This window comes from Haematobia irritans, chromosome 1 (assembly GCF_050003625.1).
Source record: "Haematobia irritans isolate KBUSLIRL chromosome 1, ASM5000362v1, whole genome shotgun sequence".
In the NCBI taxonomy this organism is placed as follows: domain Eukaryota; kingdom Metazoa; phylum Arthropoda; class Insecta; order Diptera; family Muscidae; genus Haematobia; species Haematobia irritans.
The window spans coordinates 88,937,865-88,965,247 of record NC_134397.1 but is presented as its reverse complement, the minus strand read 5'-3'; the positions used below and the strand labels follow the sequence as shown (position 1 = coordinate 88,965,247).

The window sequence follows — 27,383 nt, the reverse complement described above, 5'->3', positions numbered from 1 at the left end:
ACCATAAGCAAAATGCAGAACAAAAACCAGGTATTTTTTTTCAATTACACTTTCCTTTTTTGTGTTCACATAAAACCACGTGCCTCTTCTGAATAAATAAATAAACACAAAACACAGTAATTCCGTATTCTCCGTCCATTCCAAGCAACAATCAACACGCGACTGACGCGCATAATGAAAATCGTGTGTACCTACTCAATATTTTTATAATATTCCTTTCGCTGCAAAAAATTAAATGGTCACGAAAAAATGTAAACACATACATGTCTATACCTAACCTATAAAAAAACCTGCAATAAAGTCGACAAATTGAATGGTCAGGTACATGATTTTCCTGGCCATGTAATGGTCTCAAATTCTATCATTTAAATAATATAACATGTTTGCGGCATTTGAGAACCATTTAAATGCTTATTGCGAGCATACATTTTTCTCTGCTCGCTTTTACAAAGACAAAATACATTGGTTTGATTCTCTCTCTGTGTTATGTTGATGTCTTTTGTTATCTATCTCCGTCGCCTTTTGTTTTCTCTATTCTCTCTCGCACAATCTAACATTTCTAAACCTATATCAGTCCACTGTGAAACCATAGTGGTGAAATTCTCTCTTCATATGACAATGACAAAACCCCCAAAAAATCGCTTCTGTAGCATGTGCCCCAAACACATTTTGCTTCAAGCATATATATCTTTCAGGATTGGTCCAAATAAAATGTTGTTTGTATTGTTCAAACATATTATGTTTCACCTTAGGCATAAACTGGTAGAAAAAATTTTAATGAAATTTTCTTTGTGTATATATATTTGCAAGACGCTAATTGGTTACTTGCATTCTTTTACTTGCAACATACTCTGTAGGTCTCTCTTTCTAACCACATATATGTTTATAGGCTATTTCTAAATTAATATATGTTTGCATCCAATCATTTCATATTTACAATCATTTTATGTCCCGGACATAATATGTTGTAACATATTAACATATATGTCCCAAACATGTTATGCTAGTTTATGAACATTATATGCTTGCACTTTACAATATTGTGTTAAAAATTTGAGTTCCAAACACATAATTTTTACACGCAAACATATCAAAAACAGTCTCTCGTCCGTGAACGGACCTCCTTTTTATAGCCGAATGGCGGCTGACGCAAAATGTTTGCCTCCGGCAGCGGAGGCTTGACGGCTAAGCCGATATAAAATTGTCTATTCGGCGACGAAAAATTATACATTATAATAGGGCTGTTTTCTTTTAGCACTGGATATGCTAAGCCGTTAAGGACTAAAATAAAACAGAGTACTCGTTTATCCAGGACATCTCCAAAAATATACAACACTGTCATCAGCTGTTTAAAAACAACCATAGAAAAGAAGTGAAATCTTGCATTTTTAATGTATGAAATGCTTCAATTAGTAATAAACATTTACTGCTGCGATTATTTATGACACTGTATCACTTTGAATTTCATGTTTTTCGATAAAATAGTCACAATAAATTGCTATTGTGAATAGAAGAAGCGTCACTTTATCCAAATACAATCTGGCAACATCGGCGCGACTTGCACTGATGAGATGTTCTGGATAGAACACCAGTGCAACGATGTTCTGGATAGCCCATACAAATGTTACATCCAGTGCAAAAAGAAAACAGCCCTAATATCAATTTGAAATTTTCCGAATTGTAATGAGATTAGTTGTACAACCAATCTTGCAATCAGCTAAATTTTTGTAAAACTATTACAGCAACTTGATACTATGTTGATTGATTGACGGACGAAAAAGACTGTTTTTCATATGTTTGGGTGTAAAACTTATATGTTTGCAACTCGAATATTTTAACACAATATTTTTAAGTGGAAACATATAATGTTCATAAACCAGTTAATATGTTAGAACATATTATGTTTGGGACATAAACTGTTAGTAAATATAATATGCTTATATGCAAACATATATTAAATTAGAAATAGCCTATAAACATATTTGAGTTTAGAAAGAGATACCTACACTGAAAAAAAAGCATACCCGGTTCCAAAGATTTTGTCTTTACTTTAAAATATTTGGTATTGATTCCGAGCCAAAGAAGCGGAGAATACAAGTAAGGATACTTTTAAGACACAATTCTCTTTTAAAATCGGGTTTTGTGTACTTGATTTTAGAAAGCAAATTTTAATTTTTCGCTTTTTCAGCTTTTTTTCTTCATATGCTATCAAAGTCCTTTAAAAACAAGTTAACGACGACTTTATTTTCCAAATTAAGACTCGACTTCTAGTAGAAATTATGCTGTGTTTCAAGTAAAAAACGTCTTTAAAATAAAGTGTTGAAAAACATGTCCTATATTTGAACGATTTTTTGCTTTGTAGTCAAGATGCAAAACGACAACAAATTTAAAGACAATTTCATTAAATTTAAAGATTTTTTCTAAATTATTAAAGTCAAGTTGACCTTAGCCCAAACATTTTTTCTTTCATGTTATGATATCCATTTTTAAATCAAATCACTTAATTATAAGGACAACACGACTTCATTGAAAAGTTTATCGACCTTTGGTCAAGGAAAAAAACTTTATATTAGAGAAATGCGTCTTCTATGCTAAGCAAAATTTGCATTCGTATTTTAAAGACATGAAATCTTTGACCTCACGACAATATTTTTTTCAGTGTAGAGAGTATGCTGCAAGTAAAATAATGAAAGTAACCAATTGGCGCCTTAAAAATATATCTACACAAAGAAAATTTCATTAAAATTTTTTCTACCCTAAGGTGGAACATAATATGTTTGAACAATACAAACAATTTTTTGTTTGGACCAATCCTGAAAATATTTATGCTTGAAGCAAAATGTGTTTGGGGTATATGTTACAGAAGCGATTTTTTTAGGGTGTAGGTGGAAAGTTCATATTTTTGGCAAAAAATATAACAATTATTAATTTTTTTTTATATAAATCTATATTTTTGATTAATTGGCGACTAAATTTTAGTCGGGATGAGCCGAAATATTCGGCGGCGTCGTCAACTGCCTAAAAGTGGTCGGCGGCTTCTAAAATGGCGGCTTCACTCTCTGGTCACCAGCATTACTGAGAGGGGATAATCCACGACTGAAAAACTTTTTGGTGTTTTGTAGAAACTGGGATTGAACCCATGACTCTTTTTATGATCTTAGTTAAATTTTTAGACCACCATGGCGGTCAAGTCTTTCCACTCAGTATTACTTTAAGCAAGACATTCAAAGCTCTATAGCTTGCTCGATATTCCAACGACATCGTACTATGTTTTTTTTATGACTCCTATATCTCCAGTTGCTCTCACAGTTTTTGGTTCATTTCATCCACCTTTGGTGAGGTCTTAAAAAACTGTAAGAGTTTGAATATGTCAATGATCTCCAAACTTCAACAACAATAAACTGGTCGATGGTAACCCGTTCTAATCACCCCATATAAGCGGCATTGAACGAACTCGCTCCTGACCATTATTCGGTTAGCATGCACTCGTCCAAGTGAAGGGAAGAATAATGACCGTATGGAAAAAATTACGAGTCTAAATAGTGTTTTTATTATTGTTGTAAAGTTTGTATAGTATGCGTGTCTGTGAATATACCATATTTCGACCATGTACAAACAAGTGCGGCTATGAGCAACAACGACATTCCCCACTCGCTTCAATTGGTTTTGAATCGCTGACAGGTTTCCAAGTTTTAGCGCACTTGCGCGCAATTACGTCTAACTCCGACCAAAAAATAAACGAGACAGACAAGAGTCAAACACAAGACACAAATTAAAAAAAAACACACCATTTTCAAATTTGAAAAGTTCGCAACAACAACAACAAAGATAACTCAACACGAAAACAGCAACCTGTAGCAACCAATAATTGTGCTAATTCTTTTTCGATTGTTTAACCACATTCATTCAAAAGCGTTTGTGCTTGAAAACCCTCGGATTGAATTAATAGTAGCCAGAAAAACGAAACAAGGAGACGATAGTCTCACCTTACTCCTTTAAAAGGGGGGATTGAAAAACGCGTGTGAATGTGTATGACTGTGTTAGTGTGTATGTGTGAAACAATATCCTGCCATTAAACGTTTGTGCTTTGCGTGTGTTCCCGTAATGAATTATTAACATTTAATGTCCTTTTATTTGTTTTTGTAATTTAATACTAATTCTGTGGAGAGAATATCGACATTTTTTTTTAAATGGGAAATTCCAGTTCTATGTGTTCTGACAAGACTTCCGTGCGAATCAGCGATACAAATGGGTAGGTACTCTATGTTATCTTTATGATGAAACTATTACAGATGTTGGATATGTTCTAAAAAGGTGCTCACAGCTGATGTCCACAGAAAAAAATCCGTAGTTAAACTAATGCTAAATTTAACTTATTTTTATTGGAAAAAAATTATTTGCTTGTAGTTAAATTTTATTATTTTCATCGAAATTTTCCACAGCTTAATGAAATCTTACTTTTTTAAAGTATGTATCAAAAATTTTATGAACTAAACCTGAGTATAAAGTTCAATGATCGTACACATAAGATCAATATGAACTAAAACAAATGAAAATTTTCGTACGATTCCCAATGATTTTCTTCTTTACTTTTAGTTAATTTTTTCTTCTATGAGATTATGTAATTTCGTGAACTGCAGTTAAAAAGTACAACAGGGCATTAAAATTTCCTGGTTTTAACAACGCTTTGTGGAAATCTCAAAATGTGGAGTACAATTTAGCTCAATTTTCGTGCGTGGTAATTCATTCTTCCTATAAAACAGTTCACTTTTTTTCGGTGTACATTCCGATAGCGAATACACTCAAAACAAATTGAACCCTCTATTTCACTAAAGCCAATGTAACTTTATTTTAGTTCATGGAATTAATATGTTTGGAGAAAGTTTCCTTTACTGCAATAATTTTTTTTGCGTAAGTTAGTTTAAATGATCTAAAAAACGGGGGAAATTATACACAAATGAAGCATAAAGATTTACTAAATTCGCACTTCTCACAAAATAGTTTGTTATTTTTTTAAATTTGTACATTTGACAACAAATGAGCCCATCTTGAACTTCGTGTGGCACTAAAGACATTCTTGCAATTTTGAACTCCAATTTTTCCATTCAAACTACAAAATGTTCTTTAACAAGTGAAAAAAGTTAATTATTTCAAATGATTTTTCTTGAATTTGTCGAAAAATATCAACTTGATCTCAGCGTTTGTAATACTGTTTTGTTAAAATTTCTTCCTGGTGGGTTCACTGTTTTTTTCAGTGTAAACAATAAATTGATTGCCCTATATTAACAAATTCTTTCTTTGGCTCTTAATATTCTGTTTTCTTTATATGGGACAGTTTTGATCGAAATGTGTCTAGCAATAGATCCGTATAGGTACTTCTACACTTTTTTTTTTTTTGAAAATTTCCAATATTTTATTTGACCTTACTTTGTTTTATATACAGTGAGCAACAATATAATGTATAACTTATACACCAATTTGAAATATAGAGTAAATTTATATTTATTATAACTTAAATTAAAGCTCTGATATCAAGCTTTAATTTAAGCTATAATAAATATATACTCACTTCATATGTTTCATATCGTTTACTTCAAATTGGTGTACAACTTTTTTTGTGGACTGTACAGTCGGAAAATGTAAATCTATTGGGAAAACTGCTTATATTTCACCTCAAGAGAACTTCTTGTTCATTTAAAATTAGAAAAAATGTACATCCAAAAAGAGCATTTTTGGATGTACATTATAAGTAATGTCGTAGAAGGAACTTCCAATTGTTTTGCCGTGATAGTTATATTTTCCATTTCATTCCAAGAATTTTTCAGATCCAGGAAATTGAAAAGAATTTCCAGAGATTTCATTCAAAGAAGTTACACCCAGAAAAAAGTGCCTTCGAAACTAAAGGAAAAATTTTCATCAACATAGTTTATCCATTTTATTTCCATTAAGGTAAATTTTTGTGAGAAATAATAAAATTTACTCGTTTCAGTAAAAAAATCTTAAACTGTAAGCAGTTAGGAATAGTTCATTAACTAGAATAAGGCATGGAATTTTACTCATACTGTTTTCTTCGCTGGGTATAAGAATTTCCTACTGAACAAGAAAATTTTATTGACCGATAACAAAGCATTCGTAAAAATAAACAAAAAACGAACTAAAACCAAGTTTCCTCAAAATTAGTAAAATTTCTTATAAAATGATAATTGCGACTTCCTTTATAATAGAAACTTTTTCATATATACGAACAACACTTGGCTTATACAAATATTTTAGTTCATTCGTACTAAGAAGTATGCAATCCTTTCAAAACTTAAGGAAACAAACTTGTTAGAATATAGGAAATTTTCCTATATTTCTACCTGTAATCGATACCTGTCATCGTAATCGATGTGTTTGCGCGTGGGTGTAATCGATATGTTTGCGCGTGGTTTGTTTTTTTAGTTGGAATCGCGTTGTTGTGGTATACGGAGAGATGGTTAAAAAATAATATGGTAAAATAATATAATAAATAGCAAATAAAATATATACAATATTTGTTATTTTAAATTAGTGAGAAAATTTTTCGTTTTTTGAAAATAAATCTATCAATGTCGTGATGGTGTATAAAGGAAGAAAACACCAGCAGAATAACAACCCTTTCATTTGTCTTCATTTTGGAATCTTCAAATATCAGGTAATATTCAGTGACGCTAACCTTTTGTAACAAAAATGTTTTATCATTTTTTATATTTGTAGATATTGAAATTGTAAAAGGAGGACAAAATCGTTAGGAAGCAACTTATTAAAAGTGAAAAGTACAAGAAGAAGATGAAAAAGTGTGTTTTACAGTTGATAATATCACATGGAAATTGGAAATAGTGGAATAATAAACTAATATTTCAAGGACAGTCGATGCTGTTGATTCTTAATAAATATATTCAATATATTAATAAAACATGTCTTTTATTGAAGAAAAAATTGCTTATATAAATAAATAAAATTGTATTTAAAAATGAAGGCAAGCAGTTCTAATTATGAAGTAAAAGTTTTACCACAAATATGTAAGATTTGTCCAAATGAATGAAAAAATTTCAATAAAATCATTCCATATATGAATTCAAATAAGTTAAATTTATTCATTCTGTAGTATAGTGGTACATAAATATAGGAAAATGTTAACTAATATATGGAATGCATTCTACCTAATTTCTACGAAAATCACATCGTTCAAACAAATAAAAATGTCTTTGGCGCTATACGAAGTTCAACTTTCTTCACAATGAGTTCATTTTAACTAAAGAAGTGGTCACTTTTTTCTGGGTGTAATATTGTTACGTTTGTATATTGAGGCGTGTTTAATAACCCGATAATAAAAACACAGTTCTTTTCAAATAACGACAATCTACAATTTATTTGCTTAACTGATAGATTTCACTTATTTGCTCTACGATGTGTCCTGTTTGACTTTTAGTTACAGACTGACTTTACAGCTTTCTCTGTCAGGGGTTTATATACCGAGATATGACGAACATTCTAATCTTGCCTACAACCATCTTGAACAATCTACTAGTTTCTCGTAATTCTTCCGGCAGATGTCGCACATCAGGTTATGCTATAGTCTTGCCCACAACAATCTAGATTAATCTAGAAGCAGCTCGTATCTGAAGTCGCATATGTTCATAGTCTTGCCCATAGACCTTATAATACATAGATGAGCCATGGGTGTCAAACTATGTTTGACAGTTCCGAAGATTAATGCTCATATTCATAATATTTTACTGACAGTTTATCGAAGGAATTTGTATGGCAATAGTAGGTTTAAAATTTACGTTAACTTTTATGAATATGGGGATAAGAATAAACGAGAAAAATAAGAGCACGCTTACAATCACTTTCGCTTTCCTTTTTGTAGTTTGCCAATTTTACACAAAATTAGAACGTTTATGATGCAACAGAGGATTTATAAATAAATTAATATATTAAAAAGTTCATATTTCAACAAAAAATTGTGGCAAAAACCGCGAAAATACGAAATTTAATTTTGAGCAGCATTGCTCTTTACGAACAACACAAAAGCAAATGCGCGAAAATTAATGTTTGGGACTGACTCTTTACGAAAACATCAAAACGAAATGTCAGAAAATTAATTTTTGGAACTGACACATTTTTTTTAAAGAGAATAGTGGATCATCTATGTATTATAAGGTCTATGGTCTTGCCTACAACCATCTAGCATCTCGTAATTTACTACAACAATAGTAATAGGTAATGAAAAAAACAAAAGGGGTTACTTTACAATGAACGACTAAGAACACAAAAGATGTTTAGGAAAGTACTAGAAAATAAACAGATGATTTTGACAAGTGATGATGTAATCTAATCGTTAGAGTTTGAAATTTTAAATTAACGGAAACTAATTTAAATAAACTTAAATCTAGAAATATCTTATTCGTAACAATATACAAAAATTTTAAATAAATTTGAATCGAAATATTGTCTTGATCGCCATATAATTCTGAATCATTATGGCATCGTATGTGCTCATGAACATATAGTAGAACGACGCAAAGTTGGGCCGGCCGGTAGTATATATATTCCTTCCAGTATACAATTGGACCAAATATCTTGTGCAGAAACCCTTCAGCAATCCAAAGATCGAATTAAAGAAATTTAAATCTGCGAGTTTATAAGATAGCCCGTCGCTTCGGGCTGCGCTAGTTCAATAATTCCATCGCTTAACGTAATGCTAGGAATTAAACCATAGTTAGGGTTTGGCTACACAACAAAAATGAACTTTTTATATGGGAAGAATGAACTACCTTGAGCGAAAATTTTGTTCTCTAAAATTTCTCTAAATCGTTGGAACTTTAAAATACAATTTATGAAATTCTTCCTTCTCATACAACTAAAAGATAAGAAACAATCATTAGTGCCAATAATTCTGCTCTAGTAAGCATTGAATTTATTTGTACGATTCAAATTCAAATTAGTTTAATAACGAACTTTTTTCTATGTAGACGTTGTGCATGCAAAAAATAATATACATGGAAAAAAGTATTGACTTTGGCATATACAAGCCGATGTAAAGAAACGTTATTTAAAGAAACCGAACCACTTTAATTGGTCCCTTTCTTACAAAAGATTTAGCAAATACGGAGACGAAATTAAGTGAGCTTGAATCCTAACCTAACGGTTGACTGAAATTTGTTTTTTATCTTTTACTTAGTGTACATTTTAGTATATAAGGTTCAATAAGTTTAAATAAAATAATCAAGTTAAAAACAAATTTCAGTCAATCGCTATTACTTATGCTGTAATAAAAAAGAAAATTTTGGAATTTAATTTTATTCGATATAAGATTAACTTTATTTTGTTTTTATGGAAAATTAACAGCTCTTGGAGAAAATACTTGTAAGTTTTGCAAAAAAAAACCTGAAATCACTGCAGATTTTGAACCTATCACTCTCTACCTAATTGACAAAAGCACTTATTTACTAATCTCAAGATGTTCTTATCATAATCCTTTTGAAATCAAATAAATTCATGTTTACAGAGCCACGCACCCAACTGATGATTTTGTGGTAATATTAAGGCAGAATATATGTAGCGCATGGAAATTACACCATTGCCGAATGTTCAAGAAGCCCTTTATATAAATATATGGCTATGATAAACGCAGAAATTATTCAACAGCTTCCAAAATTGGAAATTTTTTTTTATGGGAATCACGAAAATTATATCAATCATCAATGCCTTTAGAAAAATAAAAAATTAATTGATTCTGTTATTTTTTGTGATTTATTTTTATTTAATTAAAAAATTAATGAAAACAATGATTTTTTTTAAATCTAATTAAAATTTAAATGAAAGAAAAATAGAGAATAGGGTAAGTGCAGCAAATGTGGTATACCCATTTGTTTTTTGATATCCATTTTTTTTTTGTCCGCGGAGGCTAAAATTTTACCACATTAATTTTACTAATGTTAGCCATCCACGCAACTATGAGCAAAAAATAAGAAACCCATAATTTCAGATATATTTGCGAATTCCTTAAAAAATCATTAAGCACGAATTTGGTTAAAAAAAAGCAAAATTATTGATTGATACTTATTTAGTACTCGTCAGTTATTTACATCCGAAAATTAATAAGTTAAAAATATACCTTGACGAAATGAAATGAAAATATTCGAGCACAGGTAAATTTAATTTTTTTCAACTGGCACCAAGAAAGATTTGCAAAACTCAAACTGATCTTTGAGTGCTTCGTTTTCAGACAGCTACAATCTATACAGCTTGAAAATGGTAGGGATATGATCACCTACTAGAGCAAAATGTCATTATAGGATGGGGAGAAAACAACATTTTTTTTTGGCAAACATGAAATGGTTGAAATTGTTTCCGGGAAAATAACATGGTTCCGACAAACTTGTTACTTGTCCACCGTCCAAAAATAATACTTTGCTGTCGGAGGTGATCATATCCCTTCTCTGTGTTCATAGAAATAATCATGAACGGTGTTCACATTTCCAAATGATGGGTTTATGCACTAGTTCCAAAACACTAGTTGGAAATCCGTACCACTTCCTTGGAAGTTCAGGTTTAGTTTTTTATCTGATTGCAAGTTAGTTTTTGAGATAGGGTATATCAATCAATTTTCTCTTCATTTGATTTATTGGCTAGGTTAGGTTAGGTTAGGTGGCAGCCCGATGTATCAGGCTCACTTAGACTATTCAGTCCATTGTGATACCACATTGGTGAACTTCTCTCTTATCACTAAGTGCTGCCCGATTCTATGTTAAGCTCAATGACAAGGGACCTCCTTTTTATATAGCCGAGTCCGAACGGCGTTCCACATTGCAGTGAAACCACTTAGAGAAGCTTTGAAACCCTCAGAAATGTCACCAGCATTACTGAGATGGGATAATCCACCGCTGAAAAACTTTTTGGTGTTCGGTCGAAGCAGGAATCGAACCCACGACCTTGTGTATGCAAGGCGGGCATGCTAACCATTGCACCACGGTGGCTCCCATTGGCTAGAAGGCACATTTTTATTTGATGTCGTAATAGTATCCCAAAACGCCAATTTGCGCCGATATTTCCATGTTTATTTTCTGAGCTTCGGTCATTATATTGATACAACCCCATTTTCTGATCCCACATTTACATGAAATTAAGAGGTGAAATAAATTATTTTTAGAAGCAATTTCAATTAAAAATTAACTGCATCAATAAATTTCGTCGTTGAAGCCAAAAAATATTTTTTTCTCTATACCATGTTAAACACCGCGGCACAGTGCTTCAATCCCATACAACGAATGTTGGTCAAGTCCTCAAAGTATTACCAAGATGGCCAAAAAGGGAAAACATTTTTAAATTTTATATATTTTACAAACTTCTAAAAAATAACGTTATTTTTTCACAATAAGTAAAATTTTGTCTTTTGCATTGAAAGCTTACAAAAGATATAAAAAATCGAAAAATAAATGGAGTTCAAAGATATAATTTGTTATTCCAAGTCCTTAAAGTACCACCAAGATCGACAAAAAGAAAAAAAATTAATTTTCACCTGTTTTACACACTTTTGCAAAAATAACGTTACTTTTTCAAAATTAGCAAAATTATATTTTCTGAATTGCAAATGAAAAGGTGTTAAAATTTAAAACAAAAATTTCAATATATAACATTAACTTCTAAACTTTACATCAGGGCTGTGGCGTCGGAGCCGGAGTCGGAGTCTTGGAGTCGGAATCTGAAGATTTTGCTGGAGTCGTAGCCGGAGTCGTATAAATTTTGCTCGACTCCGACTCCGGCGAAACAAAATTTGAAAAACACTTCATATCTTTGTAACAAAAGAAATATTTCGACAAATTAGATTCGATTGGGGTTTTTAATCGAACAACGAAGTACTGGATTTCAGGCCATTCAAAGTGTATTTATATGGGTGAAATTTCACAGTGATATAAAGAGTAGGTTTTACTAGAATATGGGCTGATTTTTAAGCCTATATATACTCTTGATAAAGGTACAATTTTAAGGCAATATAGCAGTAGAACCTAACGTTCTGAATTTTTGGCAGGCATGTTGAGTTCGAAGATGGGTCATACCGAACAATTTTGTGATATAGCACCTACATATAAACCCATCTCCGATTTGTTTAAAAAAAATTTTCCCAGTCTAAAATTTTCATAAGATTTGTCAGAAATTTTGAGTTATTTGAGATCCATTAATAAATGCGGAAATTTCCCGTCGACCCAGATTTTGTATATGGAGATAATTATTTGAGAAATCTCCATGTATACCCGATATCCTTGGAAGCTGTAATTTTAAATTAAACCTCTGCCATCTGAGGCGGACTTTTGGGAGAAAGCTTGTTTCATCAATGTCACTCGAAATTCTTTACATTAAATTAATGGCCTTTAATGTCCATAACTGATAGACCATTTATAAATCGATGTTTCACCATTTTACTTCTATAGAAACAATATTCGTAACTGTCCAGCTATTCCTGTCATCTGTTGTATGGTAGTAGTTATTTAAAATTCCGTTTTATATATCCGACACATTATATTTTTTAACATCTAAACTTTCTATCTGATTAGCCCGACATTTTGATTTTTGTGTATTTTTCTTTTTTATATAGATTTATTTTTTATAAAATGCCTATATAGACCAATACCAGGATTTTACTTCTTAAACATCTGGAAGCCTAATATTTTGATGTGGTCTCTATATAGTCTTGTGGCCTGAAATTAAAATGTAGAGTTCTTTACATTCCTAAAATGCTGAGATTTGTAGTCGAGTCGTATCAAAAATTAAAATTAGAGTTCTATTGGACATATAAACACATATGGCAAAATATAATACTTGTATCGGTCTATTTTTGGAACACTACACCTTAAAATTACAATTGGAATACTGTTAAAATGAGATTTAGGTGCACCACCTGGAGTCGACTCCGGAGTCGGAGTCGAGGCTAATAAGAAATGCTGGAGTCGGAGTCGGAGCCGGAGTCGAGCAAAATTGACTCGACTCCACAGCCCTGCTTTACATAATTTTATTTTTGTGGATGTTAGTTAAAAGAAAGAAAAGAAAAGAAAAGAAAAATGGAAAAGAATAATTCCAAAACTTTAAAAAATTGGCAAAATTTTAATTTATTCAAATTTTTTGTGTCGACTAAAATCGGACTACTTATTCTTTTACACCACCACATAACTTAACCCCATTTTTGACCAAAAAAACTTAAAATTCTAATATTTTTAACAATAGTCTAGTCACTTATAGCAAAAAATTATTTTTGTATTCGAAGCTAGGTAAAAAAACAGAAATTATAATAAAAATAGGAGCACATATTTTTTGCCGTTTTCGAAGCACTCTGCATCGTAGCGACAAACGGTAGCCGAATATTTGCAGCCTTGCCTCTGACCACTCGCATCGGAACGCTCAATCCAGAACAGTGAAGAGGCCGTCAATGGTTAAAATGTAAACTTTGTTAATTCCCCTTCAATGTCAAGGCAATTAATATTAAATTTGACTAAAATATTACGAAAATGCTTCTCTAACACATTCTAATTTTCAAAAAAAAAAAACATTTAACGTAATTATGAAAGAGGAATATTTGGGTATGAAAACGTGATGTTTTTATTCATTCAAAAAACAATGTGTGTGTAATGAAATTAATAAAAAAAAGTAATGTTTTCGATTCGTAATTACCTGTCGATTTGGCAAGAGCTAATATTAATATTTTTTGCGTGACCATGGAAAACGAACTATGTTTAACTCTTAACGAACCGCTCATGTAATTTAAACAAATTTAAGATCTTGAAGCACCATGGTCAGTCAACAAAAAATTTTGGAAGTTTTATCAAGTCATGACTTCTAATGGACATCCAAAATTGACTTATGTTCGGGTTTTCCACCAAAATACTAAATTAAAAATACAAAAATATATATGAATTGATTGCGAAACATTTTATATTTCTTAATTAATTGATTCAAAAAAGTAACCGCGACAACAAGCTGTTTTTCATCTTGAAAACTGAGCATATTACTTACATTAAGTTCAAAAGTCTTTCGTTTGACACAAACAAATTTAAATTTTCTTTGAACGTAAATCAAATTTGTTTATTTTTAATCTTTTGATCAAAAATGCAAAATTCTCAAAATATGTCTTTGTCTATATTTTAAGCTTTTTTACCTTTAAGTTGGGTATTAAGTTCGAGTTTAAGGTGGGTATTAAGTTCGAGTTTAACCGCTAAAATAGCCAATTTTTCACTAAAGTGAAAACTAAATCAGTAAAAAAAGGCATAAAATTATACATATTTGTTGCAGATTTCATTATAACTTGATGGGGAATAGCCCAAAGCAAATTTTCACAAAGTTTGTATTCCTTAAAATGGATTATTAAAAAAAAGTAATCGTGAAAATGACGATTTTAGCGGCTAAACTCGAACTTAATACCCACCCTTAGCCGCTAAAATCGCTAAAGTGAAAACTAAATAACTTGATGGGGAATAGCTCAAATAAAATGTTCACAAAGTTTGTATTCCTTAAAGTGGATTAATTTGGGGTCTAGATTCTAGAACTACAATTAGATGTGCTGAATACTGAGTGTATCCTTCCATGTTTTGGTATAGCCCCCATTACACCGAACTCCCGATTTAACTCATAGGGTTTCTTTTTACCGGTCCATTTGGTAAGACATCGATAGACCGATTTAACTTTTTGTGGGTACACCCAAAGAAAAATATTTTGCTCCGGAATGACATTTTAGACAAACGAAATTCCCCTTTCGTATAAAGTATTTTCGTTTAGAGCAAATTAATCCGAATTTTTGATAAGCGATTCAACAATTTTCTCTAAAATTTGTGTCAAAAGAAAACTTTGCTTGTCTAAAAGTTCGTTCCTCAGAGAAGAAAACTCTTTTTTCAGTGTATAGCAGGCGCACTGATCATGAAAATTGCTTGAAACTGAAAGTAAAATTTCCAGATTTTACTCCTCGTAATCATTTAAATAATGGCAGAAAAAATCTACAGATTTCAAATCAAGGCGTTATTTCATCATTTACATGATATGTTTATGATTTCTCTAAAACTCAAACAAAATTGCTTCTTATAAATCCAGAATCTGATCTAGTCTTCATAGGTAGAATTTTTAAATTTATCTTCGGGAATCGTACTGCACCCAGAAAAAAGTGAGCCCTTCTTTAAGTTAAAATGAACTCATTGTGAAGAATGTTGAATTTCGGATAGTTCCAAAGACATTTTTATTTGTTTGAACGATGTGATTTTCATAGAAATTAGGTAGAATGCATTCCATATATTAGTTAACATTTTCCTATATTTATGTACCACTATACTACAGAATGAAAAAATTTAACTGAATTGAATTCATATATGGATTGATTTTATTGAACTTTTTTCATTCATTTGGACAAATCTTACATATTTGTGGTAAACCTTTTACTTCAAAATTAGAACTGCTTGCCTTTGTTTTTAAATACAATTTATTTATTTATATAAGCAATTTTTTCTTCTATAAAATAAATGTTTTATTAATATATTAAATATACTTATTTAAAATCAACAGCATCGACTGGCTTTAAAATATTAGTTTATTATTCCACTATTTCCAATTTCCATGTAATGTTTTCTTCTTCTTGTACCTTTCACTTTTAATAAGTTGCTACCTAACGATTTTGTCCTCCTTTTACGATTTCAATACCTAGAAATATAAAAAATCATAAACCAATTTTTTTACAAAAGGTTAGCGTCACTGAATATTACCTGATAATTGAAGACGAATTAAGGGGTTGTTATTTTTCTGGTATTTTCTAACTAATTTAAAATAACAAATATTTTATATATTTTATTTGTTATTTATTATACTATTTTACTAAATTATTTTTTAACTATCTCTCCGTATATCATAACAACACGATTCCAACTAAAAAACAACCCACGCGTAAACATATCGATTACATCGATTACAGGCAGATAAAAGAAATATAGGAAAATTTCCTATATTCTAACAAGTGTGTTTCCTTATGTTTTGAAAAATATTTTCTATGCCAAGTGTTATTCGTATGTATGATAAGCTTTCTAGAATAAAGGAAGTCAGAATTATCATTTTATAAGAAATTTTACTAAATTTGAGGAAACTTGGGTTTAGTTCGGTTTTTGTTTATTTTTACGAATGCTTTGTTATCGGTGAATAAAATTTTCTTTTTCAGTATTAAATACTTATACCCAGCGAAGAAAACAGTATTAGTAAAATTCCATGCCTTATTCTAGTTAATGAACTATTCCTAACTGCTTTCAGTTTAGGACTTTTTTACTGAAACAACTAAATTTTATTATTTCACACAAAAATTTACCTTAATGGAAATAAAATGGCTAAACTAAATTGATGAACATTTTTTCCTTTAGTTTAGAAGGCACTTTTTTTGGGTGTGGTTGAACTGATTTGCTTGGGAGAATATTTGTCATCAAACCCTCTGAAATTCTATATATTATCAAGTAACCCGCTACGACGAAGTGTTTTCAAAGTAAACTATTATATTTGATTCATGGTGGTGTGTATTTAAGATTCGGCCCGGCCGCACTTACTGCGGTATATACATGTTTTAAATAAAAAATATTTTTCTTAAGTGTATGGAAAATTTGCATTACCTCAAAGACACAGGAATTTAACGGAGGGACGAAAATTTCGTTTAGAATTCGTGTCCTAAAATCAAAATTGCATAATCTATGTCAAAATTTTCTCCGTGTAAAATCAGGCAGCGTACTGTAAAAAAGCTTACTCAGTTCCAAACATTTTGTCTTTACTTAAATTATGCAACACTTGCGAAAACCGGTTAAGGTATCTAGTTTCGCTCGCAAATTAGATGGCGTTGAACAGACTGACGGAAATTGTTAGATCGATTCAAAATGTCACCACAATCAAGAATATATATACGGATCGACTTATATATAATGCACCAAAGTAAATCTATATTTGTTGTCTTTTCATACCTTGCGCCGCACTGTGCGAAATACCAAGAAGGAGACGAGATAGACACACGGTGTCTTTGGCAATAATGCGCAGGGCCGGCCCCTGAGTCGATCTAGCCATGCCCGTACGTCCGTCTATCTATAAACACAGGTATGTATTGTGGGTCAGAATAGAACCCAATTGATTTTGAGTCAGACTTAGATATAGCTCCCATATATATCTTTCGCCCGATTTTACACAAGGAGTACGCCTGATAGCGTCGTAAATTGTGTCAAATTTGGTTAAAATCAGTTTACACTCATAAGACCACAGAGGCCATAGTTTTACTCCGATCTATGTTACATTTTGCACAGGGTCTACAATTTACATTCTAACTGACTATGCATGACAAATTTTGGTTGATATCGGCTTAGATTTAGACATAGCTCACATATATATTTGGGCAAAAATGGTCAAAATACCCACATTTCCCTTTAAAATCCCCACTGCTAAGTCCAAAAATTGTAAAATAACGAAAATTATCGACCGATAAGTCATAAATGCATAAGTAGAATTACACGAAAATAGAAAAAATAAAAACATAACTTCGCAAGGGTACCATTTGAACCGATCTGCTTGGGAGAGTATCTGTCGTCAAATCGACCTGAAATTCTTTATATTTTCCGATGATGAGATTTCAAAGCAAACTATTATATTTGATTCATGGTGGTGGGTATATAAGATTCGAGCGACCGAACTTATTGTCGCATATTCTTGTTTATATTAACATCAAACTCTAAAATGTATCGAATTTTAAACACTTTTTGTGATACATATATTAACACATACTCGTATTACAAGAGATATTTGAAGCCAAAGTAACTACGATCATAATATGTTCCATATGTCACATAACATAATCTGTGGTATAGTAATGGCAAGTATTAAATGTAGCAAAAAGCGGTCGCCCTTGATTATTCATGAACACTATACATTTGCTTATTTTACATTCGAAAACGTTTTAAAATTTTGCGAAAACATTTCGATTTGTAACAGCCGACAATTAACAACCTTTCTCTCGTTTATACTGGTATGCGTGTCATTGTAACAGATTGTTCCATAACTCTCTAATGCCCAATCCCGACTTTAGGCGGGCTTCGCTAAATTAGGAAGCTTTTAGTAAAACACACCATAAGACAACAAAAATGGGTAAAATAAAGAGAAAACTTAGTTAAAATTTTTCATGAGGCTTTGCAGCATACACTGAAAAAACTGTGAACCCTTTTCCATTGCAAAATGAACTAAACTGTAGTAATATTGACCATGATTTAGCCCTTAAGATTTTTTTCAACTTGTCTAGTTTATAATTTTCTTAAATTTTAGTTTATCTATAACATTGTAGTTTAGTTCATTTTTACAACACCATAAGATTTATATACCCCTACCAAGTTAAAAAGTCAGTATTATTTTGGTTTACTTGCTTATTTTGTGGGAAACCCGATAATAAAAATTGGTTAACAGTCTCTTTAAAATGTCGACGACTAAACTATTTTTAAATCAATCATTCCACAGTACAGAGAAATTAAATAATTAAAGGAACAACAAACCGTTTTACTATTATGAAAATTTTCTTACATTAAAATTAAACTTTCTTTAATCAAAAGTACTTTATTATACAACCTTATGATGAAAGTTCTTAATACAATGTTTTTTGTAAATAAAAATTATGACCACGTGGAACAGAGAGTAGTTCATTTGAACCCGCTGTTTGGACATTTTGACTTATCCTTTTTTTATTCATCGTAGGTAGTTTTTTCACATATCTTGCTGGAAAAAATGGAAACAAAAATGAAAATTGTTAGAAATTAAATTATAATTTTTAAATTAAAAAATTAAAATTATAATTTTTAATTCTTCATTTTAGCTTGTAACTTACCATATTTGGGGCATTTTATCAAATGGTGTAAAGAATTCAACTTTTCTTTGGAAAACGTATCTCATAAAATTTGTACCTGAAACAATTAGAGAAATAATGAAGTATTCTAAATAAACTCATAAAACTGTGTTGTTATCGATGTGAAGGATAAATAAAATAAATATTCTAGTTGAAAGAAAGCCAAAGTTTTAATATAAAAATTACCAATTCTCTATTAAATTGTACGCTGAGGGGAAATATAAAAAGTTGTCCAAATTTATTTGGGTTACTCTGAAATTAAATATTAAATAAAATTATTAAATAAGTTTTCAAAAAATCTAATGAAAAAAATAATAATATGCATTAAAAACCAAATATTCTTGATAACCCTAGACAGTCATCATTCGTCAAAATGACGACACGTAATTTCATTTTCGATTTAAAATGCATTTTAGTTTATTGGGAAATGGTGAATTTAAGTTATACTAATTCGACCGTTTTATGAATTTTTGTTTTATACTACTTAAAACCAAATTGAATAAGAAAATAAACTCAAGTTTGGTTCACTTTTTCGCTCACGATGAAAATTTTAGCGTCTTGAAATGAGCCGTAGTCAAAATGACGAAGGCTGACGTTAATGTACAAAAAATAAGGATGACTGTCCAGGGCTAAAAGAAAGTTAAAGAATCCTTACCAATTCACTATTAAATTACAGGCAAAGGAGTACTAAAAATTTGTCCAAATTTTTAAGGGGTTATTCTGAAATTAAATATTTGTTTTTACATTAAAAATATTACATTGGTTTCCAAAAAAATTGATTAAAGAAATACTAAAATAAGGCATTAAAAACTGTAATTTTGATGATAAAAAGGTCGCAAAAACGTAAATATTCTAGTTAAAATAAAGCCAATTTTTAAAAGAAAACTTACCAATTCGCTATTTTTTATTTGTTCGAATCCATCTGGAGTTGCTCTGAAATTAAATATTGTTTTTACAACAAAGAAAAACATTAAACTGGTTTCCAAAAAAATTAATTAACGAATATACATAAAAAATATTATTTTTAAAAGAAAGTCATATTAAAAAAATACTTACCAATGGAATTGAATATTAATTTTTTACATAGAATAATAAAAATTTCAATACACTTTCAATTTCAACATATTTTCCTAAATATTCGTAATAACTTTTTTCTAAACTACCGATAAAATATTAATAACTTTCATTTAAAAGGTTTAATAAACAAACACCAATATATGTATGTCTCGAAAATCCAAAATATTCCATGTCTTTATACTCCCTTGTTGCATACCTACTTAAAAGATGCAACAGCCCACGCCAACGCCAACTATACAACTGAAGCATGCCAAACAAAACCAAGCAAAGCCAAAACATTCCTACAACAACAAAAACACATGTGCCTTTATTGAAAACAACACCTCATCCAGCCAATAAACCATCCAAGAATAACAAACACACACACAAACCACTAAACCAAAATAAAAACAACCCCACGCTCATGTATACACAACAAAACTCAAGTAACATCATCTTTACATTAATCACATTCCACTATGCCGATAAAGATCTCTGTACTATGCATTAGTTCATCGCATCTGCTGACAATTTACTCTAAGAATAATATTCGTAAAGGCACACCAGTTTACGAACAATGAAACTTCTAACTTAAAATTTGCAAAATTTTCAAGAAATGTTATCTACCATTTTTGACGAAAATGTCTATAAATTTAATTACATGTGAACTAAAAATATTTCATTGGGTAATTTTTTACCAACAATTATTAACTATAGGAATTGTCAGTAAGAAATTGCTATCCACTTTCAAGTTCATTTTTCGTAAAACAATATTTTCTCATACAAAAAAATCTTATAGTAAATTGCACTTATTATTTACAAAATACTTTACATTTCACAAGTAGTTTTATAGCATGACAAACGAATTTTTAACTACCAGTTAAGAAATTTTTTAAGGAAATTTCCATCGTATTTTGTAGGCCATGAACTAAACGATTGCTACTTAGAATTTGTAAAATTTCCTTCCGAGAAGTTAATTTTCGTTGAAGATGTGAAAAATGAACTAAAATTCTGGAAAATTCTTGTAATAAATTATTGTACAAATTTTCTTAAATTTACGAGACTTTTTTTCTGTGTATACTGAATTTTACCGTATACATTTTTCTTGTTTCGTTTTCTTGCTTTTGTGTCGTTAATATTGAATATTTTATCAGCTGGTAAAAAATTGGGGCATTAGAGGGTTAATTATTTTTTGTATTGTTGTTGTTTATTTATAAGTTAATTGTACATTCCAAATGGACCAGAAGGGACCCTAGAGGTCAGTAACGACCACAGCAAGTCAGTAAGGACTCCAATATTAGGTACTGAGATGTGGGTCACTAAGGACCTCGTTGAGTCAAGAGCTCCGCGCGGTACTCAATAAGATTAAATATATGTAAACAGATGGGTTAGTAGGGAGCCCATTGAACCAGATAAGATTAAAAAATGTCAGACACCAGAGAGTTACTCTTAATTAATAATTATTTCCATTTAAAAATGTAACTGAAAATTTTGTTCCGAAAATAGTAAGTTTCTACACTGAACAAATATTGACCTAATAAGAAAGATAATGCAACCAGAACTTTACACAATATTACGGACAAATTTCTTTAAAATAAAGAATATTTAATTAAAAGAGAGTTCATAATATTTGCTTTATGTATTGTTTTCTTTAAATTTAGGACACGAATCTATAAAACTTACGTCCCTTCATTAAGTTTATATTTCTTTTATGTAACACAAATTTCCCTTAAAGTAAAGAAAAACATTTTTGATGTAAAGAAATAATCTTTAAATTGACTGAGATATTGAACTGAGAATTTTTAGTACAAAAAACTTCCAAAATATGTTAAAACTTATTTTGAGGATTTTGCATCTTTTTATACCCTCCATCATAGGATGGGGGTATATTAACTTTGTCATTCCGTTTGTAACACATCGAAATATTGCTCTAAGACCCCATAAAGTATATATATTCTGGGTCGTGGTGAAATTCTGAGTCGATCTAAGCATGTCCGTCCGTCCGTCCGTCCGTCCGTCCGTCCGTCCGTCCGTCCGTCTGTTGAAATCACGCTAACTTCCGAACGAAACAAGCTATCGACTTGAAACTTGGCACAAGTAGTTGTTATCGATGTAGGTCGGATGGTATTGAAAATGGGCCATATCGGTCCACTTTTACGTATAGCCCCCATATAAAGGGACCTTCAGATTTGGCTTGTGGAGCCTCTAACAGAAGCATATTTCATGCGATCGGGCTGAAATTTGGTATATGGTGTTGGTATATGGTCTCTAACAACCGTGCAAAAATTGGTCCACATCGGTCCATAATTATATATAGCCCCCATATAAACCGATCCCCAGATTTGGCTTGTGGAGCCTCTAAGAGAAGCATATTTCATCCGATCCGGCTGAAATTTGGTACATGGTGTTGGTAGATGGTCTCTAACAATCATGCAAAAATTGGTTCACATCGGTCCATAATTATATATAGCCCCCATATAAACCGATCCCCAGATTTGGCTTGTGGAGCCTCTAAGAGAAGCATATTTCATCCGATCCAGCTGAAATTTGGTACATGGTGTTGTTATATGGTCTCTAACAACCATGCAAAAATTGGTCCACATCGGTCCATAATTATATATAGCCCCCATATAAACCGATCCCCAGATTTGGCTTGTGGAGCCTCTAAGAGAAGCATATTGCATCCGATCCGGCTGAAATTTGGTATATGGTGTTAGTATATGGTCTCTAACAGCCATGCAAAAACTGGTCCACATCGGTCTATAATTATATATAGCCCCCATATAAACCGATCCCCAGATTTGGCTTGTGGAGCCTCTAAGAGAAGCATATTTCATCCGATCCGGCTGAAATTTGGTACATGATGTTGGTATATGGTCTCTAACAATCATGCAAAAATTGGTTCACATCGGTCTATAATTATATATAGCCCCCATATAAACCGACCCCCAGATTTGGCTTGTGGAGCCTCTAAGAGAAGCAAATTTCATCCGATCCAGCTGAAATTTGCTACATGGTGTTGGTAGATGGTCTCTAACAATCATGCAAAAATTAGTCCACATCGGTCCATAATTATATATAGCCCCCATATAAACCGATCCCCAGATTTGGCTTGCGGAGCCTCAAAGAGAAGCAAATTTCATCCGATCCGGCTGAAATTTGGTACATATTGTTGGTATATGGTCTCTAACAACCATGCAAAAATTGGTCCACATCGGTCCATACTTATATATAGACCCCATATAAACCGATCTCCAGATTTGGCTTGCGAAGCCTCAAAGAGAAGCAAATTGCATCCGATCCGGTTGTAATTTTGAACATGGTGTTAGTATATGATCTTTAACAACCGTGCCAGAATTGGTCCATATCGGTCCATAATTATATATAGCCCCCATATAAAACGTTCTCCAGATTTGACCTCCGGAGCCTCTTGGAGGAGCAAAATTCATCCGATCCGGTTCAAATTAGGAACGTGGTGTTAGTATATGGTCGCTAACAACCATACAACAATTGGTCCAATCACACAAAAATTGGTCCATATCGGTTCATAATCATGGTTGCCACTAGAGCCAAAAATAATCTACCAAAATTTTATTATATAGAAAATTTTGTCAACATTTTATTTCTATAGAAAATTTTGTCAAAATTTTATTTCTAGAGAAAATTTTGTTAAAATTTTATTCGGTTCATAATAAAATTTTCATCATTGTCAACATTTTATTTCTATAGAAAATTTTGTTCAAATTTTATTCGGTTCATAATCATGGTTGCCACTCGAACCAAAAATAATCTACCAAGTTTTTATTTCTATAGAATATTTTGTCAAAAGTCTATTTCTATAGAAAATTTTGTTATACCCTCCATCATAGGATGGGGGTATATTAACTTTGTCATTCCGTTTGTAACACATCGAAATATTGCTCTAAGACCCCATAAAGTATATATATTCTGGGTCGTGGTGAAATTCTGAGTCGATCTAAGCATGTCCGTCCGTCCGTCCGTCCGTCCGTCCGTCCGTCCGTCCGTCCGTCCGTCTGTTGAAATCACGCTAACTTCCGAACGAAACAAGCTATCGACTTGAAACTTGGCACAAGTAGTTGTTATCGATGTAGGTCGGATGGTATTGAAAATGGGCCATATCGGTCCACTTTTACGTATAGCCCCCATATAAAGGGACCTTCAGATTTGGCTTGTGGAGCCTCTAACAGAAGCATATTTCATGCGATCGGGCTGAAATTTGGTATATGGTGTTGGTATATGGTCTCTAACAACCGTGCAAAAATTCGTCCACATCGGTCCATAATTATATATAGCCCCCATATAAACCGATCCCCAGATTTGGCTTGTGGAGCCTCTAAGAGAAGCATATTTCATCCGATCCGGCTGAAATTTGGTACATGGTGTTGGTAGATGGTCTCTAACAATCATGCAAAAATTGGTTCACATCGGTCCATAATTATATATAGCCCCCATATAAACCGATCCCCAGATTTGGCTTGTGGAGCCTCTAAGAGAAGCATATTTCATCCGATCCAGCTGAAATTTGCTACATGGTGTTGGTAGATGGTCTCTAACAACCATGCAAAAATTGGTCCACATCGGTCCATAATTATATATAGCCCCCATATAAACCGATCCCCAGATTTGGCTTGTGGAGCCTCTAAGAGAAGCATATTGCATCCGATCCCGCTGAAATTTGGTATATGGTGTTAGTATATGGTCTCTAACAACCATGCAAAAACTGGTCCACATCGGTCTATAATTATATATAGCCCCCATATAAACCGATCCCCAGATTTGGCTTGTGGAGCCTCTAAGAGAAGCATATTTCATCCGATCCGGCTGAAATTTGGTACATGATGTTGGTATATGGTCTCTAACAATCATGCAAAAATTGGTTCACATCGGTCTATAATTATATATAGCCCCCATATAAACCGACCCCCAGATTTGGCTTGTGGAGCCTCTAAGAGAAGCAAATTTCATCCGATCCAGCTGAAATTTGCTACATGGTGTTGGTAGATGGTCTCTAACAATCATGCAAAAATTGGTCCACATCGGTCCATACTTATATATAGACCCCATATAAACCGATCTCCAGATTTGGCTTGCGAAGCCTCAAAGAGAAGCAAATTGCATCCGATCCGGTTGTAATTTTGAACATGGTGTTAGTATATGATCTTTAACAACCGTGCCAGAATTGGTCCATATCGGTCCATAATTATATATAGCCCCCATATAAAACGTTCTCCAGATTTGACCTCCGGAGCCTCTTGGAGGAGCAAAATTCATCCGATCCGGTTCAAATTAGGAACGTGGTGTTAGTATATGGTCGCTAACAACCATACAACAATTGGTCCAATCACACAAAAATTGGTCCATATCGGTTCATAATCATGGTTGCCACTAGAGCCAAAAATAATCTACCAAAATTTTATTATATAGAAAATTTTGTCAACATTTTATTTCTATAGAAAATTTTGTCAAAATTTTATTTCTAGAGAAAATTTTGTTAAAATTTTATTCGGTTCATAATAAAATTTTCATCATTGTCAACATTTTATTTCTATAGAAAATTTTGTTCAAATTTTATTCGGTTCATAATCATGGTTGCCACTCGAACCAAAAATAATCTACCAAGTTTTTATTTCTATAGAATATTTTGTCAAAAGTCTATTTCTATAGAAAATTTTGTTAAAATTTTATTTCTGTAGAAATTTTTGTCAAAATTTTCTTTCTATAGAAAATTTTGTCAAAATTTTTATTTCTATAGAAAATTTTATTTCTATAGAAAATTTTGTTAAAATTTTATTTCTGTAGAAAATTTTGTCAAAATTTTATGTCTACTTTGTCAAACTGAATTATATACGTATTGGATCGATCTTTTTATACCCTCCATCATAGGATGGGGGTATATTAACTTTGTCATTCCGTTTGTAACACATCGAAATATTGCTCTAAGACCCCATAAAGTATATATATTCTGGGTCGTGGTGAAATTCTGAGTCGATCTAAGCATGTCCGTCCGTCCGTCCGTCCGTCCGTCCGTCCGTCCGTCCGTCCGTCCGTCCGTCCGTCCGTCTGTTGAAATCACGCTAACTTCCGAACGAAACAAGCTATCGACTTGAAACTTGGCACAAGTAGTTGTTATCGATGTAGGTCGGATGGTATTGAAAATGGGCCATATCGGTCCACTTTTACGTATAGCCCCCATATAAAGGGACCTTCAGATTTGGCTTGTGGAGCCTCTAACAGAAGCATATTTCATGCGATCGGGCTGAAATTTGGTATATGGTGTTGGTATATGGTCTCTAACAACCGTGCAAAAATTGGTCCACATCGGTCCATAATTATATATAGCCCCCATATAAACCGATCCCCAGATTTGGCTTGTGGAGCCTCTAAGAGAAGCATATTTCATCCGATCCGGCTGAAATTTGGTACATGGTGTTGGTAGATGGTCTCTAACAATCATGCAAAAATTGGTTCACATCGGTCCATAATTATATATAGCCCCCATATAAACCGATCCCCAGATTTGGCTTGTGGAGCCTCTAAGAGAAGCATATTTCATCCGATCCAGCTGAAATTTGGTACATGGTGTTGTTATATGGTCTCTAACAACCATGCAAAAATTGGTCCACATCGGTCCATAATTATATATAGCCCCCATATAAACCGATCCCCAGATTTGGCTTGTGGAGCCTCTAAGAGAAGCATATTGCATCCGATCCGGCTGAAATTTGGTATATGGTGTTAGTATATGGTCTCTAACAACCATGCAAAAACTGGTCCACATCGGTCTATAATTATATATAGCCCCCATATAAACCGATCCCCAGATTTGGCTTGTGGAGCCTCTAAGAGAAGCATATTTCATCCGATCCGGCTGAAATTTGGTACATGATGTTGGTATATGGTCTCTAACAATCATGCAAAAATTGGTTCACATCGGTCTATAATTATATATAGCCCCCATATAAACCGACCCCCAGATTTGGCTTGTGGAGCCTCTAAGAGAAGCAAATTTCATCCGATCCAGCTGAAATTTGCTACATGGTGTTGGTAGATGGTCTCTAACAATCATGCAAAAATTAGTCCACATCGGTCCATAATTATATATAGCCCCCATATAAACCGATCCCCAGATTTGGCTTGCGGAGCCTCAAAGAGAAGCAAATTTCATCCGATCCGGCTGAAATTTGGTACATATTGTTGGTATATGGTCTCTAACAACCATGCAAAAATTGGTCCACATCGGTCCATACTTATATATAGACCCCATATAAACCGATCTCCAGATTTGGCTTGCGAAGCCTCAAAGAGAAGCAAATTGCATCCGATCCGGTTGTAATTTTGAACATGGTGTTAGTATATGATCTTTAACAACCGTGCCAGAATTGGTCCATATCGGTCCATAATTATA

The 27,383-nt window shown here is 32.4% G+C and overlaps 1 protein-coding gene and 1 long non-coding RNA gene across 2 annotated transcripts in view; one reads left to right on the top strand and one right to left on the bottom strand.

Annotated features, from left to right (window-relative positions):
- The first annotated feature begins 4,104 nt into the window (after window positions 1-4,104).
- The window catches only part of LOC142221400 (NADP-dependent malic enzyme-like), a 133,944-nt gene continuing 110,665 nt past the window's right edge, over window positions 4,105-27,383 (top strand). The window contains exon 1 of the mRNA XM_075291118.1: window positions 4,105-4,252. Coding sequence (XP_075147233.1) covers window positions 4,191-4,252 — 62 coding nt within the window. The 5' untranslated portion in view covers window positions 4,105-4,190. The remainder of the gene's footprint in view (window positions 4,253-27,383) is intronic.
- On the bottom strand, window positions 18,677-19,617 carry LOC142221401 (uncharacterized). Its single transcript, XR_012718029.1, has 4 exons — window positions 19,557-19,617; window positions 19,088-19,153; window positions 18,884-18,959; window positions 18,677-18,774 (listed from the first exon to the last, which is right to left on the bottom strand). It is a non-coding gene; the product is annotated as an uncharacterized LOC142221401 (long non-coding RNA).